The sequence below is a fragment of the Chanos chanos genome, chromosome 8 (assembly GCF_902362185.1).
Source record: "Chanos chanos chromosome 8, fChaCha1.1, whole genome shotgun sequence".
NCBI classification, from domain to species: domain Eukaryota; kingdom Metazoa; phylum Chordata; class Actinopteri; order Gonorynchiformes; family Chanidae; genus Chanos; species Chanos chanos.
The window spans coordinates 1750001-1772500 of record NC_044502.1 but is presented as its reverse complement, the minus strand read 5'-3'; the positions used below and the strand labels follow the sequence as shown (position 1 = coordinate 1772500).

The window sequence follows — 22500 nt, the reverse complement described above, 5'->3', positions numbered from 1 at the left end:
TGTATGTGTGTGTATGTCTGTGATCATACAGGTAATAATGTATGAGTGTATATGTCTGTGATCATACAGGTAATAATATATGAGTGTATATGTCTGTGATCATACAGGTAATAATGTATGAGTGAGTATGTCTGTGATCATACAGGTAATAATGTATGAGTGAGTATGTCTGTGATCATACAGGTAACAATGTATGTGTGTGTATGTCTGTGATCATACAGGTTATAATATATGAGTGTATATGTCTGTGATCATACAGGTAATAATATATGAGTGTATATGTCTGTGATCAGACAGGTAATAATATATGAGTTTGGATGTCTGTGATCATACAGGTAATAATATATGAGTGTATATGTCTGTGACGGATTTAAAGCAATAGAGAATATGTCTCTTCACTACGGCTGAATAAAGAATGACCTCATGAGAAAAATTGTCAAAGTTTCAGCAGAGAAAAAACACTGGCACAACATCATTCAAGTTCTAAACACAAAAGGACACACACACACACACACACCCCCAGACATATACACACATGCACACGCACACGCGCGCGCGCATACACACACACACACACACACACACACACACACACACACACACACACACACGCAAACACACATAAAGATACACACATACACACAGAGAGACACACACACATACACACAAACACACACACACACAGAGAGACACAAACAAACACACACAGAGAGAGACACACACAGACACACAGACACACTGCTGTGCTTGTTATGAGGGACAGGAGAGAAGCGTACAGAGTTGAGGGCGACCCCTCTTCCAGGTCAACCATTACAGGCACAAATTACCGTGAGACAGCACATGAAAGGGAAGGGTGTCTAAAGTGGGAACCCAAATGAACTCCGCAGCGTTCCCAGGAGAACTACGTTCCCAGGATCCGAAAGCCACGGGCTCTCCCAAAATTAGACATGCACTACAGCATCCGTACCGTTCTGTGTTTCACTGCATTAGCCCTGACAGAACACCATTACTTCTGCCGTAACAGCGTAGCATCATGAAATAATGAATGATATGTTTCCATTTCAGACCCGACACTGTCTCATAACTACATATTGACATTATAATCCACTGTCTCATAACTACATATTGACATTATAATCCACTGTCTCATAACTATATATTGACATTATAATGCACATAATTCGTCAATACAGTGCATTTGTCAAAGGCATTTACTGTTACTCTTCCTCTTCCCTTCCACGTTTTTAATAACGTGTCGGGAATTTATTTGTGAAAACATCTACCTGAACCTAGACCCTAGAGTTGTATGCCAGATGCTAATGTGTGATTAAAGAGTGAGGTGAAAAGTTACGATAGTGTCTTCTGTCTGACACATGGGATTTATATATATATATATATGTTTTATATATAAAACATGACATGTCAAACTTGCTGTCTCTCTCCCAAAGGTGGAGGAGTCTTACCTGGAACAAGGTTGTCATTCTTCTCTCTGTCTCTCTCTCTCTTTCACAGCCACATTGTGTCTGTATCCTGTAGGATCTGTAAACTCCTCAAACACAGTGATGTCCTTCTCTTATTCCTCACAGCCTCTCAGAACAAAACAAAAACAGTGTCCACTGTTCAGCAGCATGTGTGCAGAAACGCATGTATGCAGATACTCCTGCCTGTCTGCGCAGTGTCTCCAGACCACAAACACTCACTCAACTACTCGCTTTCACTGTTTTTAGTTACGGCAAAAAGACAGAGAGAGAGAGAGAGAGAGAGTCACTACATGTGGTCAAAAGGCAAAGAGTCTCCAGAGAACCCACATTAAAGCAGTGAAGACTGACAGGTTCTGTGTGTGTGTGTGTGTGTGTGTGTAAATCTCCTCGGCACAGCACTGCTCTCCTCTCTGCTGCCCAGACTCTCTCTCACTCTGTCTCTCAGCACATCCCAGTGCTTGTTGGAGGTGTGGTTAAGTGAGTCAGGACAGCTCTACACACCACACACAGGCTGGGCTTGAAGAGTGCCAGACAAGAGGTACCCCTCCTCTCTCTCATGCTCACTCTCTCTCACACTCTCTCTCTCTCTGTCTCTCACTCTGTCTTTCACTCTCTCTCTCTCTCTCTCTCTCTCTAACTCTCTCTCTCTCACTCTCTCTCTCTGTCTCTCACTCTCTCTCTCTCTCTATCTCTCTCTCTGTCTCTAACTCTCTCTCTCTCTCTCTCTCTCTCACTCTCTCTCTCTCTGTCTTTCTCTCTCTCTCTCTCTCTCTCTCTCTCTCTCTCACTCTCTCTCTCTCACTCTCTCTCTCTGTCTCTCACTCTCTCTCTCTCTCTATCTCTCTCTCTCTCTCTAACTCTGTCTCTCTCTCTCTCTCTCTCACTCTCTCTCTCTCTGTCTTTCTCTCTCTCTCTCTCTCTCTCTCTCTCTCCCTCTCTTTCTCTCTCTCTCTCTCATGCCCACTCTCTTTCTCTCTCTCTCTCTCGCTCTCTCTCTCTCTCTCTCTCTCTCTCTCTCTCTCTCTCATGCCCACTCTCTCTCTCTCTCTCTCTCTCTCTCCCTCTCTCTCTGTCTATCTCTCTCCCCCTTTGCTGTCTATCTCCTCTCCTCTCGGGCTGTCTGTTGACACAGTTAGACATGAGTTGACACGCTCAGAGAGCTGGTGTGTGCAGGTGGCTGTAACTGACCTGCAGAGGTGTCTGTGATCAGTAAAACACATCACTGACTCAGCCACAGAGACCTGGGTGTGGACCAGAGATGCAGGACCCTGTCAGGCGGGCGTCCTGATTGGGCATATTGTACAGAACCAGTGGAGCTCTGCTCTATGTGAGTGAATGAACAGATGTTGTACAAGCAATATTCACACCGCCAGGGTCACATATTTCAAAACAGTTTGAAACAGACTGACTGAAGTGCTACACTGCAAAAATTCACAGATCATTGAAGCTGCAAAATGTTGCCTGGAAACATGTTTTTTGACCACACAGCGTGCATAGAGAAAACAGCGGGATCTGCCTTATGTTTTATCACTGCAGTTATGATCACTTATGAACTCTACCGTCAAATGTCATCATGCAGTATACAGTTACAGCCTTACAAAAGCTTTCCCTTTAATATCCATTACATTTCACATGTATAATTCATAAGAAGTGTTGCCCATGTCATAGCTCCAGTTCCAGTCTGAGTGAGTGTGGCAGACCCACCCTACCGTCCTCACCGAAACCCGTCCAGTTTGCACTGACCCTCAGATCACCAGACGTCTGGAGGTATCTCCACAGAGCAGCCTGAGAGAGGGGTTACCACGGCAACCTGCTGTTATGACTCTGTGGAGTGCAGGTCGTGTTTGCAGTGGGGAAATGTAGTGGGGAAACAACGGCCTCTGTGTGTGTGTGTGCGTGTGTGTGTTTGGCATACGTGTGTGTGTGTGTGTTTGGCATACGTGTGTATGTGTGTGTGTGTGTGTGGGTGTGTGTGTGTGTGCGCGCGCGAGCGTGTGTCTGTGTGTGTGTGTGTTTGTGTGTGTGTGTGTGCTATATATTTGGACTCACTCATATTAAAATAAACTTTGTGAATCATGGTATTTTTAATTGATGTGTATAAAGCAAAATGTTTTCAGGGGCTGGAGGAAAAGTGAAATTCTTTTATCTCAAAACTAAAGAATATCCACATGGAAGAAAACCGAGGTAAGCCAGTCAAGCAGGTGAAACTCAAACATGCACACACATGTACAAACACACCATCTCTCTCTCTCTCTCTCTCTCTCTCTCTCTCTCTCGTGAGTAATTACTCCTCTTTTGCTCAATGTGGATTGTGTTTACACTCTTCGAGGACTGCCTCAAACTTTCCGTTTTTCCAGTGCCCATTTGTCTTTTCTGAACTGGGAGACGTGACCTGGAGTCAAAAGGTATTCTAAGCTCCTGAACGATCCTTCTGGATATTGCAGAAACTCTATCAGAGAAACTCGCTAACTCACAAGCCAGAAAAATATGACAACATGCAAAAAGTAACAACAGCTGGGATGTTAATAGTCTCATGGTTATGAATGATAATTAGTCTTTTGAGACCAAATATCTAAATCATGAATCACAGAACACATTTCTGGATGTACGTTTAAACTTTTTTTTTTCTTTGCTGCCAAGGGCTTAACAGAGACTGTAAAGGAACAGACTCCACTGAGAATGTTCTTCTCTTGAGTGTCTTCAGTCTTCTGCCGTGACAGTTCTATTGAAACGTTACATTTAAAACCCCGAGACACACAGCCATCCTCCGGCAGTTGCTGTGGTCCTCCTAGACATTCCGGAACTTTCTGTCATACTTTCATTAGAGACGTCTCATGACACAAGGCCTCGTTTCCCAAGCCAAGACCCACATACCAGTACCCGTCACCACGATCCACATTAACCCGCCGTCTAATAACCCGTTTGGCCCGGGCTTTTTTTTTAACACGCATCTTTTTGAACGGACGTGATTTGTGATATGTGAGCACAGCTGCTGCAAACCAAATTTAAAACGTTTTTTTTTTGGTTGTTGTTGTTTAAACCCTGTTAAGTGAAGGAGTGGAGATGAGAGTGGGAGTCTGATCGATGGTTCGTGGATTAGCTCAGTGTTTACCTTGGACTATCACAGAGATCAAGTCTGTTTTTATAAAACGCAAAACGTCTCACTGTGATGTACCGCAAACTAAAAAGGACATTTTGGAATCCTGCTGACCACTATGGTGTCACCAACACAGGATGTACAGCCCCATTTGTGGTTAAATATTTCTTATTTTAGGGGCACGTCTAATAGCATTAATGCAAAACGCTCACATAACCCTGTAAGAATGCTTTATGAGTGTCCTGAAATGTTCAGTTAAAGTAAGGGAACAAAAAACGTTTTTGAAATGAAAGTCGAGAATGCTTGTGGGGAGACCGCGTCTAAATGGGAAAGTTTTGCCAGAGCCCAGGCACCGGCCCCCTCTCTCGTTCTCTCTCTCTCTCTCTCTGTCTTTTGGCTCTCGGCAAACCCAGACCTCTGCATCCACGCTTCCAAAACCTAAACTCCCCTCTCTGTGTCGTCCAGAAACACGGCTTTTTCTGATTACACAGCAGGCAGCAAGCCGCAATGATGGAGCGGTGAGGTAGAGGGGAACTTACCCCCCCTCCCTGCTGTGTGGGAGAGCAAATCGAGAGAGAGAGAGAGAGAGAGAGAGGGAGAGAGAGAGGGGGAGAGAGAGAGAGAGAGAGAGAGAGAGAGAGAGAGAGAGAGGGAGAGAGAGAGAGAGAGAGAGAGAGAGAGAGAGCGATGTGACAGTTGTTACCATGGAAATGTGTGTAAGGGTAGTATGTGAGGTCAAGTTTCGACGTTACCCAAACTGCTCTGAGACCGACTGCGAGCGCGTTTCTGTCTGAAACACTGGCTGGTGGTACATGAACACGGTCTTTCTAAGCAGGAATACGATCATTAGAATCTGGCAGCGCAAACCCTAAATATGCTGCACGCTTCCACGAGGCGCACTCCCTTTCCTTTTTTTTTTTCTTTCCCCAAGTATCGCCTCGTAGCGTGACAAGCTCTTTTTTGTGTCTTTTCTTTGAAAGCAAATTCACTTTCTGCTATCATCCATGGTCGTGTTTTAGCAGTTAGTTTGATTCATGGTTTACCTTTGCTCACTCTTTGAATCAAGTGTTTTGTTTTATTTTTTCAGTAATGACAAGGTACTGAATCAAACTATGTGAAGTCAACATCAGTGAAGACGATTAAATCCACACTGTAAAATACCAGTAAAAATAACAGTCCAACATACAAGGTACCACAGACTACCACAATAAAGCCACAAACCCAGGACAGCCTACAGGAGACTGAATTAACAGAGTGATGGTAAAAAAAGCAGCCAGGTCCTGGTAGAAAGTGGCCGTGAGTTCAGTTCTTGGAAAGGTCTCTCACTGGAGGAAGACCCTGCCCAGGCAGGCTACTGCATACGCTCCAAACTTCCTTCCCAACATTCATATCCCCGGACATTTAATGAGCTATCATGACCCGAAGTCAAAACACCAAAACGCCAAAACACACACGCTCGTAAACACACATTTTTTCTGTGTATCAGAGTGGAGACTTCCCATTGTCTTACGTTTCAATGTAACTAAACATTAATAACATTAATAATCCAAACATACCCCTAACATTATCATAACCAAGGAAATATTTTGATACATTTTAACAATGACTTAAAAAAAAAAAAAAACAACAGATGACCCCACCAGGTCCCCCGTTTGGGAGATATTTATATCCTCATTGCGACACTGGGTTTCTAGAGGAACGAAAACCACATACACACACACACACACACACACACACATACACACTCATTGGTTTCCCTGTGAAGTGTACTCTGCCTACATCTGCGCTCTGTTTACTGTTCTTTAAACTTTTAAAGAACATGTTACTGTTTGCATCTGTGTGGCTGATTTGATTTCTAATTCAGTTCCTGCGTTCAATACCTTTGGGCCTGTTTACGACGCACACCATCATCACCTTCATCATCCTCCAGCATGAATATTCAGAGACCCCACAAAGGCCTGTTGTTGTCGTTACCTGATGATGTTGTTATTGTTTCTTTCTAATAGTACTAACAGGAAGTCAAGTCACTGCTCCTCCTGGGACATCCTGTTCTCCAGGCTTCTTGGCTCTGTCCACGCAGTAGAAAACAATGTTTAATGGTTGTAAAGCTGTCCAGGTCTGTTGTTAAGGAATTGTGCTGATCAGCATGTGTGTGTGTGTGTGTGTGTGTGTGTGTCTGTTTGAGAGAAAGAGAGAGAGAGTCAGGAATGTGTGTAGGGGGTACACTCAGGTTTCGGCACACACACACACACACACACACACACACACACACACACACATGAAAACTCAAAACTTCAAACTTCAAAGAAACATAATTTTGACATAAGCCTTAAATAGCCCCCCCCCCTCCACTGCCATTTTGCACAAACTTAGAGACCACTGCAGTAAGATCCCCCCCACCCACGCGCGCACACACACACACACACATACACGCGCGCGCACACACACACACACACAGTGCAGCCAAACCTAAGCCCAGTGGAGTGTAGCCCTGTGTTTGTGCTCTGTGAGTAGCTTCGTAGCAAAAGCCCTGACAACAGTCAAACAACTGAAACATGAGCAGCCATCAGTTCTACTCTTTGACCAGTTTCATGATGAACGACTCTGCTGCCATTTATTGTAAAATGTTTATAATCTAGTGCCTGTTTATTCCAGGTCTGTTCAAAAAAGCTCGATTTCCACATTGTAGTTGCCACACAGCAAACAGATCAGGGGAAACCAAAACAACCAAGGCCTTTGATTTAAGAGAACCTGAACCAAACAGCCCAGCTCTTGTTCCAGTATAAATGCAAATTTCTGCTTAGTCTATCAAAAGGGGAACCAAAGGTTACCACCTATGTGCAGTCTTTGGTTGATTATCCTCTGTGTCTGAATGTTTGGGCTGAGCTATGATAAAAGTTAAACCCATATTAAAACCCAACCCAAGCGAAACAGCCACCACTTCACTGTTAATAAAAACAACACTCCACACACACACGCACACACACACACACACACACACTCAAACACACACTCACACACACACACACAAAGACACACACACACACACACTCACACACACACACACACACACACACAAACACACACTCACACACAGACACACACACACACACACACACACACAAGCCCCCCCCCCGCCCCCCCGAGCGATCAGAAACCACAACTGGACGTACAAACACATCAATCGGCAGATGCCGACATGCGTGCGGACATAAGCTGAGCCGTTTTGGAGGATGAGCACGAAGACGCAGTCTGCCAGTCATGGCGCGGTCGCGTACGGCTCCAACAACACGGATCAATGGAGGAAATAGCTGTGACCATAGAAATGAAAATATATTACTCATCATTAAGGACGTGGGAATAGGCGGGGGCGATTGCCGTTCGTCTGGGTGGTTATTAATTGTCTGTCCTTCCCTGTCCAGACAGGCTGTTTTCTTAAGCCAGTCTGCTCATTAACCGTGGGACACTGTGGTTTTCTCCATAAAACAACCCGGCCCTCAGCTCACAGTGAAAACCTCTGGCGTTTATTAAAAAAAAAAATGTTCTGCATGCTAAAATCAAAAGAGAGGACAACAATCAAGGGTTTTAAACACTTCAGAATTGCTTGTACACACATTGTTGGCATTCAAACTACAGAGATTCACATCTGAATTGATGTATCTGATTTTCAGGACTGCAGGAGTCTAAATAATTATTTTAAAATCTGTCCTAACAATCCAGTCAGAATGAGCTTGTCTGGCTCTCAAGATTGCTTGTTTTAACATGGTTTACAGCGGGGCTTTAGGGAGGAGAGGGTCGAGTTTTAACATGGTTTACAGCGGGGCTTTAGGGAGGAGATGGTCGGGTTTGACACGGGCATGTGAAAGCTGATGAGCATTACAGTGAAGATCATTAAAGTCAAAACAAAGAGTAATATCAGGACTGGAGATGATCCACAGTTAGTTAAACTGCTAAAAGATTTAACGTGAAAATGTGAGAATCTTCCAGAAAGGTGTCTAGTCTACATGACAGTCGTGACCTTCTTCTTCCTGCGTGAAGAGTTGAGTGGTTCGCTCAGAAACCAGACCGTCCTCACAAATAAAAACAAAAACACCAAGACCGTCAGAATCTGTAACTTATGCTCTTTTAAATTCCACTGTTAAGCAATGGCACTAAGCAAAGGTCCGGCTACTTCTCTCACGTTAGTTAACAAGGTTTAATTTCAGGGTTTTTTTTTTAACGTAAACATTAACTTTTTCTTCACTTCAGCAGAAACCTGCTTCTCATTGGGAAAGCAGTGAGAGCTGAATTAGGCTGCAGTCAGAGTGGAGGCACTGTCCAGCGCTCTGTCATTATAAACACTCCTGCCTGTTCGCATGCATCAGTCACTCAGTCATCAGACATTCATTCATCAGCACTCGATTTGATGCACACATGTAAAGTAGTAGCCCTGGCCTTTGACCTTTGCCTGCTGAGTTACACGGAGGCTGGTACTGTACGCTGTGAGATGCATGTTTAGAGCTCTGCGACTCTAAGTTTAGTTTACTTTGCCGTGTCTGTCAGAAAATGACCTCACAAATCGGTGGGCGGAACCAAACAACCAAAAGCATTTAATGACGAACTGAATGTAGCTCCACAGGTACAATTTCGCATTTATTTCACAAACTAGACTTCCATTTCCACCGAAAATGTTGTTTTTGGGGTTTTTTTTGCAATTTTTTTGACGACTCAAAGGGTGGTTTCTTCATGTCCTTTGGCAGTGTGACTCGGTAAATTCTCGGAGCGGAGGTGCCTTTGGACTGTGGCACCGTTTATCATAAGGAAGCCTTTCACTCAGCTGAGGGTGAGACTCAGTTCCAGCTCTGGCCCACACAGTACTGAACAGACTGTCTTCTTTACAGAGCCTCTGGGGAACATAATCTCTATGTCAAAGACAAAACAAACACATTGGGTAGCATGACTTCACTTTGACTGATCGATGGCTAGTTATTTGGATTATTTGGTTATTTTCCATTTGTGGTAATTTAGATTTTTTTTTTTTTAAATCTTTTTTTTTTTGTTTGTTTGTGAACCCTTTGTGAAGTTCTAGCGGTGTTAATTATCCATGTTTCCCATCTAAACAAACTCATGTTGCATTAATCCACCAGTGAGATGGTGATCAGACGCTGCCTTTCAGGTGCATAATATTCCTCCAACAGAATATAAACAATCCACAATTTCTAGATTATTGTTATATTATGAGTTGTGACATAAGGATGGAAATCTAAGATAAATATTTTTTTTAAGGTGTGTTTGCACTTGACACCTGGAGTTGAGCTCTGTGACATTTCCTGTTAGCATTCCTGACACGAGCAGAGTCTATCGCTCACTTTCACCGCTCGACATTCCGCACTGGTTTGGTTTCTCTCCCTCCGTCTTTCCTGGATGTTTTTCCGAAAGCAGGTCTCTCATTTCTCAGGAAACCTCCAGACAAATAAACAAACGGGAGCTTTGGGGGGGGGGGGGCACAGATTCCTGGGCTGGAAGGGTGACCCCACTCTTTACTGGAAACACCGGTGAGGTTGAGACCACTTTGTCTCCGCACTCAAACCCTTCACACTGCAGGAAGTTCCTCTCAGAGAGTCATGACAAACCCATCCAACGCTTCCCGCTGACCAGCCCTCACTACAACAGTTAGCCAATGGCAAAGTGATGGAAGCAGACAAGCACACCACCTGTGGATCAAAGAACCCACCGGAAAAGACAGTGTCTGCACCTCAAATCACCACTGGCTTGTATTACACCTCACTCTCAAGTTCCAGTCTCAAAAATTCAACCCCATACACACCCAGTCCACTGTAAACCCAGACGGCCCTGATGTGTCTGTGTGGAGCCTCACCTGTACACTGGTCTCCTGACACTTATGGTACTTATTTAGGATATGACATGTGATACATGATTTAAGTTCAATGCCCCATTAGACAGACAGAGAGAGAAAAAAAAAAAGCATAACAGCGGTACATAACGCAGACGGCGTTTATATTTATCATAAACGCTGTCTCCTAAACCCCCAGTGAGGCTAAGCACAGTAAACGAATGAGACTCTCGTTAGCCAAACAGTGAGTGAAGACTAGACGCTGTCTCCACACTGATGTCTGTCCTGAGAACAAAACACTCTGTCCCTGTTTTTTTCTATCCCTCCTTTGTCTACCTCTGGGGAAAAAAGAAAGAAAGAAAGAAAGAAAGAAAAACAGGAGAGGAGACTGAGTCCCATCAGGACCCCCTGTGGCTGTGTGGTTTGGGGAGAGTTTATTATTAGGTCTGGTCAATAAACGAGCAAAGAGCTCGGAGCCAAAACAAATACACAGTGGGACGGAGAGTCGTCCGTCTGAGGAGCCGTCAGGGACAAAGTACTGGATCCAGCCGCAGACTCCGCTCTGACGGAGTGAACCGTGTCTGAAGCGCGGCCCTGGCCCGTCGCTCAGCGCACACAGATAACACGACACGGGAACGTTTAAGGTATACATAGCACAGTGTATGTTACGTCAGTACGTTTCCAACTCTGAAATTAGTCTGAAAAAAAAGTCAGTATAATGATTTCTTTTCTGATCTAACGCTTGCACAGTGAACAAGCAGAGCTATGTTTGTTGACCTGTATGACTCAGACGGGAGTCACGGTCAGTCAGGACAACTCCAATAACTCAGGGTTTCAATCTGCTTCAGCAAAAATCCAAATGACTTACCTTCACCTCGCATTTCTTGTGGCATGAGAAGCGGCACACTAAAGACAAACAGAGAGAAGAGAAAAAAAAAACAGCACATTCATTCATTCATCCACAGACAACACTGACATACAAAAACAAGAGATAGAGTATACAGTCAAAACCACCCTGTCTTTACATCTGAATCACTGTATATTTATAGAGGCAGACTGGTGAAATAATGTAGTCTTACTCTAAAGAGAGAATAACACACAATCAAATGCAATAGCATATTAACAGTCTTATTCCACAATATTATCTCAGCTGTAAAGGTGTCACCAGTGACACTGATCTACATGTTGTAACGTAAGTTTCTAAGTTTGGAACGAGAATCGCATGACATCAGGGTGACTGTTTCCCAGCACCACTTACAGCCCTGTGAATCTACACACCTCCAGTTTGGCCACAAAGCCCCTGACAAAATGATTCCCTCTCTCATTACAGTCAACGCTGTGTCTGGAAGCCACACACTTCTTCTTCTTCTTCCTCTTCTTCATCTTCATCTTCTTCAAGATGTCAGTCACTAAAACTTTTCAAACTTCTTCCATGAAGTGCTCACTAACTCTGCTACCGACTGGTTAAAATATGACGGGTCATTTGGTAATCTTAAAAACAACGTCATCGAAAAGTAGTGAAATGCAATAGCGATGCGATAATGCAGCACGAATTGTCCTTTTGACCTTGGAAGGACACTCTAAAATCAGTTTATCACATTACTTCATAACACAACACAGGCCTGAAAAATTCAGCACAAAGGTTGATGGTGCCATGGTCTTTGTTCTGAATGATAATCCCAGCAGGCTAAGAATTTGAGGGCTTTGGTTAGAATCTAAACTGGTGAACTTAACCCAGTTTAAATCTGAACTGGTGAGTTTAACCTAGTTTAAATCTCAAGCACTATGATAGACCCTGGTGATGTGGCCAAGCTTTGAAAAGAGCAAGAAAGACAAAAATTCTTGGCCTTTTATACAATCTGTGCTTAGCATTTCATGTTCTCAGACTCACTGTCACTTTCCAGCAGGTTCACGACCAGCTTTCTCCAGTTTGGTCTCCTATTTTAATCCCTAAAATAGTCATTTAATCAACCACATGATTAAAAGCACAATGTCTGCACAAAAAAAACCCTCAAATTTGCAGGCGTGTGTGTGTGTGTGTGTGTGTCTGTGTGTGTGTGTGTGTGTGTGTGTGTGGGCGGGGGGCTGGGGGGGTCCAAACCTCCTAAAGCTCCTCACTGTGTGTCAGTACCCTGTCATAGGTCTGGCACACTCTAAGGATACTCATAAGGGACACAGTGTTTGCTGTGTGGTGAGACGGAGGTCATGGGGGGGGGGGGGGGGGGGGGGGTGTACAGTGTTTGCTGTGTGGTGAGACGGAGGTCATGGGGGCCTGACAGAAGGGCATTCACTCAGGAGGCGTGAGGGACAACTCGGGCCGCGGCCTTAAAAATCACCTCAGAGCCTTTTCACTGTCCCAGTTACGGGCAGTCAAACAGAACAGGCTGCAAACACAGGCCACAGGAAAACGCTTCCGCCCAGAACACGTCCAATCATATGTCACAGTTCCGTAACCGATCTTCTGTTAGAGAGGGCAACATCGCACAAACAACAGACACCTGATGTCACCTGAAGGCAAAATAATATTTAAAGGCAGTTTTAAATGCTTGGCTAATATGTCTATATTTTTAATATAATAACATAGTCTAACAGGTTTCCTGTTCTACTCAGTCCCACCACAATAATCAGCATTAGTTCTGCTTTTAGGAAGCTGATCTGGGATCAGCTGGTGTAGCCACTGCAGTGATCATCTCCATCTCAAAGACACTGCAGTGAGTGAAGGAAATTCTCTCACACAAAGGATGTTCAGCTCTGATTAAAGAAGCCGATTGAATATACTGCCATACATTCTACTCTACTGCCCTCTAGTGGCACCTTTAAGAAAACAGTATCCGAGGGGAGAGAAATGCAGGGTGTGTGTGTGTGTGTGTGTGTGTGTCCGTGTGTGTGTGTGTGCACGTGCACGTGCACGCCTTGGGGGGGCTGGTACAGGCTTGCATGCATACTTTTAACCACAGCATCTGATCAGAGCATTATTGTTGATCAGGCTGTAAAATCATTGCGTTGCAGTTGAGTATTGGTTGACCCGCACTGTGCTTGATCAGTATTCCTCACAGGTCGATATGCAACACTCCATTCCTCACACTGACTCTAATCATAAGTCAACATCCAACTTAACAGAACACACAGGTTTGCAACAGTGACAGATATTAGTGTCCTGTAATCACTCACCACACAGATGAGGATCACTCTGGTGTGATATGGCTTTGTTAATACATGCCCATACGATAAGGCAATAAGACACAGCAACTCTCATATCTGGGCCTCTATGTCTCACAGATTTCTCTCCACCTCCCTGTCAATCAGTGGCACCAGGGGACCCAACTGCCAGCCAGTAACATACTAGATCTCATGAATATTTCATTAGTAGAGCGTAAGGACATCCCCTCTGTGAAGCACTTGAGTCAGGCACACAGACAGCAGTTCATAGAGACTACACACTAAACCACTGGCAGCTCAGTGAAGCCGAGCCTGACACGCAGTGCTGAGAGAAGCTCTCGACACAGAGATGAAAAGAGGCATAGGCAGATTAATATGAATAAGTATTTCAATGCCTGAGGAATTTTAACCGCCAAAAGTCTGCGCAGCGAAACAAAAGAATGAGTGAAACGGGGTTTTTTTTTTTTTTGGTTTGTTTCTTTACTATAAATGTGTTTGATTTCTTTACAGTAGCTTATACATTAGCAGGACGTTTGCATGATCTTGGAACAGCATCTGACGATCCATAGTGAACGTGCCACCGTGCATCACGCCTGAACGTGGATGCAGAAAGTTCACAGATGGTTGGAAGCAGTCGGTGCCTTTAAAAGTGACATTACATTCGTTCCTCCCTCTGAAACAAGTCAACACACTCTGTCGGCAATGATGTGAATCTCGTGGTGAGACGTCTACAGGGCTCTGGGTGTTTTCTGCTTTAACCATAAGGAGAAATGTCTTTGCTGACTCTCTGCATGTCTGTCTATAACAGCGCGGATGTGGTTCTGTCCATAATAAACACTGGACCCAACAGTGCATCACTATTTACATTTCCCAGGGTCCAGAAGTACCATGACTGTTCATTCATTTTAGTGAATACTGTGAAACATGTAAAGTGTTATACACCAGCAGGGAGAGAAAGAGTTCTCTGTCTTGCATAGGAGGGACAGAGAATCATATAAATAATGCCTTAGTTTTCTACCTGGCCTCACGAAACAGAAACCAAACGCTAAGGTGTGAAAGAACGTCAATATTTGATATTTTTCTGTGGGAAACCGTCAGTATATGTGGTTGCGGTTCCACACTCTGTCCATTAGGTGCCGCTATTCCTCCTTTCCCTAATCTAATTTTCAATCTTGTCACCATCTCACAGACGTTGCTTCATTGTAAAATGCTACAGACAAGATTGTCAGACCACAGAGTTAGGGTTACGGAGTGTAACATACTAACTTTTCACACATACACCTGAGCAACGTCTCTTAGGATTATGAAACAAACCAGGTGATAACTTCCATGAGAAATACTGAGATGTTTCTAAATCTGATCAAATTGGGTTATTATGCTATTGGAAGATCTTCATCATCCACCACTAAGGCCTGATTAATATCATGCATATGAGAGGCGTTCAGTTTGCATTAGCACCAGTCTGATTGTAGCAACTCCCCTGCTCTGGAGCCCATGGACAGTTACAAAGGGAGGGACAAAGAGACAGAGAGACAGACAGAGAGAGAGAGAGAGACAGTGAAGGAGAGAGAGACAGAGAAAGAGAGAGAGACAGAGAGAGAGAAAGAGAGACAGTGTGACCACCATCCAGTTCTCTGTGTGACTGTCCAAGCAGGCTGCCCCAGTTTGGCTTTGTTTGTTTGGCACTGAGTACATGGCTCTTTTCTGCCGCCAGCTTTTTATCTGGGGTAATGCAGTATGGCTAATTTTAACAGCAGTCTGCCTGACACACGCTACCAGTGGAGCCTCATCTATATGGATAACTGTGAGAGAGTTTGTGACTGTGTGTATGTGGTGTGTGTGTGTGTGTGGTGTGTGGTGTGTGTGTGTGTGTGTGTGTGTGTGTGTGTGTGTGTGTGTGTGTGTGTGTGTGTGAGTGTGAGTGTGTGTGAAACATCAAAGCACTTTGTTCTTGACGCGTCTCAGAGTCATTCTCATTTAACTACGACACAAACAGTGAAACCTGCAAAGATAAAAAGAATATCTGGCAGAACCCTTACTGTCTGATGTTCTCATAACATTTAAAGCATCTTCAACAAAACTGTAAAGAAATGCATAAGACTCCCTTAAACATATACGTGTTTTTAAAGCGTAGCCCTGTAGTATGCGAAAGGCTTGCAGCTATAGTAGCTGTCCATACCACAGTGCTGAAGTCTGATACTAGACTCAACATTAGCAGGGTCACTGTATTTAGTGACCTGATTCGTCTGGGGACGTCCATTACCCATACTCTACTGAGGCGTCTGGATAATTAGATCCTGTCTCCCTGAAGACTACTGACTACAGGACACAGTGCTGTGTTTTAAGGCTACAGGACACAGTGCTGTGTGGTAAGGCTACAGGACATAGCGCTGTGTGGTAAGACTACAGGACACCGCGCTGTGTGGTGAGACTACAGGACACAGTGCTGTGTGGTAAGACTACAGGACACCGCGCTGTGTGGTGAGACTACAGGACACAGTGCTGTGTGGTAAGACTACAGGACACAGTGCTGTGTGGTAAGACTACAGGACACAGTGCTGTGTGGTAAGACTACAGGACACAGTGCTGTGTTTTAAGACTACAGGACACAGTGCTGTGTGGTGAGACTACAGGACACAGTGCTGTGTGGTGAGACTACAGGACACAGTGCTGTGTGGTAAGACTACAGGACACAGTGCTGTGTGGTAAGACTACAGGACACAGTGCTGTGTTTTAAGGCTACAGGACACAGTGCTGTGTTTTAAGGCTACAGGACACAGTGCTGTGTTTTAAGGCTACAGGACACAGTGCTGTGTGGTGAGACTACAGGACACAGTGCTGTGTGGTGAGACTACAGGACACAGTGCTGTGTGGTGAGACTACAGGACACAGTGCTGTGTTTTAAGACTACAGGACACAGTGCTGTGTTTTAAGGCTACAGGACACAGTGCTGTGTGGTAAGACTACAGGACACAGTGCTGTGTGGTAAGACTACAGGACACAGTGCTGTGTTTTAAGGCTACAGGACACAGTGCTGTGTTTTAAGGCTACAGGACACAGTGCTGTGTTTTAAGGCTACAGGACACAGTGCTGTGTGGTGAGACTACAGGACACAGTGCTGTGTGGTAAGACTACAGGACACAGCGCTGTGTTTTAAGGCTACAGGACACAGTGCTGTGTGGTGAGACTACAGGACACAGTGCTGTGTGGTAAGACTACAGGACACAGTGCTGTGTGGTAAGACTACAGGACACAGCGCTGTGTTTTAAGGCTACAGGACACAGCGCTGTGTGGTGAGACTACAGGACACAGTGCTGTGTGGTAAGACTACAGGACACAGTGCTGTGTGGTGAGACTACAGGACACAGTGCTGTGTGGTAAGACTACAGGACACAGTGCTGTGTTTTAAGACTACAGGACACAGTGCTGTGTGGTGAGACTACAGGACACAGCGCTGTGTGGTGAGACTACAGGACACCGCGCCTTGTGGTAAGACTACAGGACACCGCGCTGTGTGGTGAGACTACAGGACACAGTGCTGTGTGGTGAGACTACAGGACACAGTGCTGTGTGGTAAGACTACAGGACACAGTGCTGTGTTTTAAGACTACAGGACACAGTGCTGTGTGGTGAGACTACAGGACACAGTGCTGTGTGGTGAGACTACAGGACACCGCGCTGTGTGGTGAGACTACAGGACACCGCGCTGTGTGGTAAGACTACAGGACACAGTGCTGTGTGGTAAGACTACAGGACACAGCGCTGTGTTTTAAGGCTACAGGACACAGTGCTGTGTTTTAAGGCTACAGGACACAGTGCTGTGTGGTGAGACTACAGGACACAGTGCTGTGTTTTAAGGCTACAGGACACAGTGCTGTGTGGTAAGACTACAGGACACAGTGCTGTGTGGTGAGACTACAGGACACAGTGCTGTGTGGTGAGACTACAGGACACAGTGCTGTGTTTTAAGACTACAGGACACAGCGCTGTGTTTTAAGGCTACAGGACACAGTGCTGTGTGGTAAGACTACAGGACACAGTGCTGTGTGGTAAGACTACAGGACACAGCGCTGTGTGGTAAGACTACAGGACACAGCGCTGTGTTTTAAGGCTACAGGACACAGTGCTGTGTGGTGAGACTACAGGACACAGTGCTGTGTGGTGAGACTACAGGACACAGTGCTGTGTGGTAAGACTACAGGACACAGTGCTGTGTTTTAAGACTACAGGACACAGTGCTGTGTGGTGAGACTACAGGACACAGTGCTGTGTGGTGAGACTACAGGACACCGCGCTGTGTGGTAAGACTACAGGACACCGCGCTGTGTGGTGAGACTACAGGACACAGTGCTGTGTGGTGAGACTACAGGACACAGTGCTGTGTGGTAAGACTACAGGACACAGTGCTGTGTTTTAAGGCTACAGGACACAGTGCTGTGTGGTAAGACTACAGGACACAGTGCTGTGTGGTAAGGCTACAGGACACAGTGCTGTGTGGTAAGACTACAGGACACAGTGCTGTGTTTTAAGGCTACAGGACACAGTGCTGTGTTTTAAGACTACAGGACACAGTGCTGTGTTTTAAGACTACAGGACACAGCGCTGTGTGGTGAGACTACAGGACACAGCGCTGTGTGGTGAGACTACAGGACACAGCGCTGTGTGGTGAGACTACAGGACACAGTGCTGTGTTTTAAGACTACAGGACACAGTGCTGTGTTTTAAGGCTACAGGACACAGCGCTGTGTGGTGAGACTACAGGACACAGTGCTGTGTGGTAAGACTACAGGACACAGTGCTGTGTGGTAAGGCTACAGGACACAGTGCTGTGTTTTAAGACTACAGGACACAGTGCTGTGTTTTAAGGCTACAGGACACAGTGCTGTGTGGTAAGACTACGGGACACAGTGCTGTGTGGTAAGACTACAGGACACAGTGCTGTGTGGTGAGACTACAGGACACAGTGCTGTGTGGTAAGGCTACAGGACACAGCGCTGTGTTTTAAGACTACAGGACACAGTGCTGTGTGGTGAGACTACAGGACACAGTGCTGTGTGGTAAGACTACAGGACACAGCGCTGTGTGGTAAGACTACAGGACACAGTGCTGTGTGGTGAGACTACAGGACACAGCGCTGTGTTTTAAGGCTACAGGACACAGTGCTGTGTGGTAAGACTACAGGACACAGTGCTGTGTTTTAAGACTACAGGACACAGTGCTGTGTGGTAAGACTACAGGACACAGCGCTGTGTTTTAAGGCTACAGGACACAGTGCTGTGTGGTGAGACTACAGGACACAGTGCTGTGTGGTGAGACTACAGGACACAGTGCTGTGTGGTAAGACTACAGGACACAGTGCTGTTTTAAGACTACAGGACACAGTGCTGTGTGGTGAGACTACAGGACACAGTGCTGTGTGGTAAGGCTACAGGACACAGCGCTGTGTGGTAAGACTACAGGACACAGTGCTGTGTGGTGAGACTACAGGACACAGTGCTGTGTGATGAGACTACAGGACACAGTGCTGTGTGGTAAGACTACAGGACACAGTGCTGTGTTTTAAGACTACAGGACACAGTGCTGTGTTTTAAGGCTACAGGACACAGTGCTGTGTGGTAAGGCTACAGGACACAGTGCTGTGTGGTAAGACTACAGGACACAGTGCTGTGTTTTAAGACTACAGGACACAGTGCTGTGTGGTGAGACTACAGGACACAGTGCTGTGTGGTAAGGCTACAGGACACAGCGCTGTGTGGTAAGACTACAGGACACAGTGCTGTGTGGTGAGACTACAGGACACAGTGCTGTGTGGTGAGACTACAGGACACAGTGCTGTGTGGTAAGACTACAGGACACAGTGCTGTGTTTTAAGACTACAGGACACAGTGCTGTGTTTTAAGGCTACAGGACACAGTGCTGTGTGGTAAGGCTACAGGACACAGTGCTGTGTGGTAAGACTACAGGACACAGTGCTGTGTGGTAAGGCTACAGGACACAGTGCTGTGTTTTAAGACTACAGGACACAGTGCTGTGTGGTGAGACTACAGGACACAGTGCTGTGTGGTAAGACTACAGGACACAGTGCTGTGTGGTAAGACTACAGGACACAGTGCTGTGTGGTAAGGCTACAGGACACAGTGCTGTGTTTTAAGGCTACAGGACACAGTGCTGTGTGGTAAGACTACAAGACACAGTGTCAGTCGGATCGGACATTAAATGGACTTTACCCGCTCCCTAGTACGAGGTTCGTGTAATATCCGACTGAATGCATGTGCGATTAGAGCAGATCATGATCCAGAGAATTCACAGCCAGCGTGTGGGCGTGTTGATGACGTTTCTATCATGCTACTGGCGTGAAACCGGAACGACACAAACATCCGGGGGGGTGAAGGAAAAGGGTCGTTGACACAAAGACGACACCAAAAATGTCTAAATGGAGAGACGACGAAATTCAGGAAGTTCTGTCGGCGAGGTCCGGCGCCAAAATTTGTCAACCAAAAGTCGGTTAGCCTCGTCCACCGACGTGCCGTAAACATCTTTTTCGTGTCGCATCCTGCCTCCCACACACTCTACCCCAGGTGCCATCCCTCACCTAAACCAAACGAAGTATTTCCAGTAGGTGAGAATGCGTCTGACACGGACAGCCTCCTGTTGTGTGCCTCGTGTGTGAAAGGGCCTGATTCTGCGGACATAGCCCATAGTTCATATGTGGAAATGGCTTGGGACACAGTGCAGTGTGTGAATAATCAATTCTGTGTCAAACTGAGATGGGTTTATCAATAAGAGTGTGTTAGCTGTTGTTTAAGCCAGTGGGAGAGTCATCCTTCATCTCCACGAAGACATATATGTCACTGTTACAGACTCAAAGTCTTTCCGTTTAGTCTCTATACAAACCCACACAACCTCACAGCTAAAAATAAAGGAACGGAAATGGCACTGATAATGACAGAAGAGACAAACGCACTTTAGAAAGGCAATCAAAGGTTGTCCTCACTGCAAACAGTAAAAACATACCTAAAAATAACTCTACAGCTAAATTTACTCCAGAGAAGTATGTCAATAAACGAGGAGACAAAGGAAAGTTCGAGGGAATGTATGTGTTTTGAGTGAATATGAATGTGTTCGAGGGAATGTATGTTTTGAGTGAATATGTGTGCATGTTTGAGTGAATATGTGTGTTTGTGCATGTGCTTTAAGTGCATGTATGTGTGTGTTTGAGGGAATGTATGTGTTTTGAGTGAATGTGTGCATTTGTGTGTGCATGTTTATGTGTGTTGAATATGTGAATATGAGTGAATGAATATGTTTGTATTTTCAGTGCATGTGTATGTGTGTGTTTTGGGTGAGCATGTGTGTGTTTTAAGTGAATGTGTGTGTGTGTGTGTGTGTGTGTGTGTGTGTGTGTGTGTGTGTGTGTGTGTGTGTGTGTGTTTTAGGTGAATGTGTGTGTGTGTTTTTGAGTGAATGTGTGTGTGTGTGTGTGTGTGTTTTAAGTGAATGTGTGTGTGTGTGTGTTGTAAGTGAATGTGTGTGTGTGTGTGTGTGTGTGTGTGTGTGTGTTTATACTAACCTCTGCAGACCAGCCCTTCCTTGGTCACGGCCTGCCTACAGACTCCACAGCTCTTGGCTTTCTTAAAGTTCTTCACTTTAAAGGTGTGGGAGTGAACACCCTCAAACTCCTCTGGCTGCAAAGACAACACAAAGGACAGATTCATCACACTACGGCACATTTAAAGTTATTCATTCATCTTATTTATTTAACGTAATGTCTGCATCAGAGGTCACGTGGCTTTGGAGTGACCCTGATGTCAAATGTCTTGCTCGGGGTCACACTGGCGTCAGTGGATTATACTTGGGGTTAGAACTAGGGCTGGGCAATAAAACGATAACAATAATGATCACAACATAATTTTCCTCAATAGAAATATAACAAATGTTCGATAAATGTTCGGTATAATGTCCATGCCGCGATAGCATGCACAGAAATGAATCAAGAACTGCCAGTCATGTTGCAGGAATAGGGGTATGCATTTTACGCTGGAATAGGGGTATGCATATTAGGCTGGAATAGGGGTATGCATATTACGCTGGAATAGGGGTATGCATATTACGCTGGAATAGGGGTATGCATATTAGGCTGGAATAAGGGTATGCATATTAGGCTGGAATAGGGGTATGCATATTAGGCTGGAATAGGGTATGCATATTAGGCTGGAATAAGGGTATGCATATTAGGCTGGAATAAGGGTATGCATATTACGCTGGAATAGGGGTATGCATATTACGCTGGAATAGGGGTATGCATATTACGCTGGAATAAGGGTATGCATATTACGCTGGAATAGGGGTATGCATATTACGGTGAGAGGTATAGATTCAGGCCGGCACGTGGTGTTGTTTACAGACGCAGTGGCTGACAGGCTTGTAGTTGGAGCAGAATAAGCAAAATAAGCGAAATGAGCGACACTGAGGAAAAAGCAGTGCCCATGACCAGCTCAAAGGGTGAGGACATCATCGACATGAAAGGTCACTCAACTTCAGTCATTTGGAGATATTTTGTAATCCCACTAAAAACAGAGCAGCGTGCACCGCAAACTGTGCTGAAAACACGTGCCATCAAAGACAGGCAACACCATAAACCTGTTTCGTCATTTGAAACAATATCGCCCATTAGAACAAAGTAAGTAAGTAAGTAAAAAATTACAGTCCCAAACCAGTGTTGTTAGTGGACCCTCGACAAGCACCAGGCCAGTAACGAAAAGACACAGACACATCACAAATGCAATTACATATTGCATTGCAAAAGATATGCTTCCCATTAGCACTGTCAAAAATGAGGGATTGGATTCTATTATTTGTTTTATTTATTAACATTGTCCTTTAAAACACTTTTAAACTTTGCAGTCTGAGCCATCTTACATGTGTGCTGC

At 45.1% G+C, this 22500-nt stretch overlaps 1 protein-coding gene across 1 annotated transcript in view; it reads right to left on the bottom strand.

The window, feature by feature from the left end:
- tns1a (tensin 1a) overlaps positions 1-22500 on the bottom strand; it is a 154645-nt gene that overhangs the window by 66619 nt on the left and 65526 nt on the right. The window contains exons 2-3 of the mRNA XM_030781725.1: positions 21141-21255; positions 11280-11317 (exon numbers count right to left, since the gene is read on the bottom strand). Of these exons, the coding sequence (XP_030637585.1) occupies positions 11280-11317; positions 21141-21255 (153 nt within the window). The remainder of the gene's footprint in view (positions 1-11279; positions 11318-21140; positions 21256-22500) is intronic.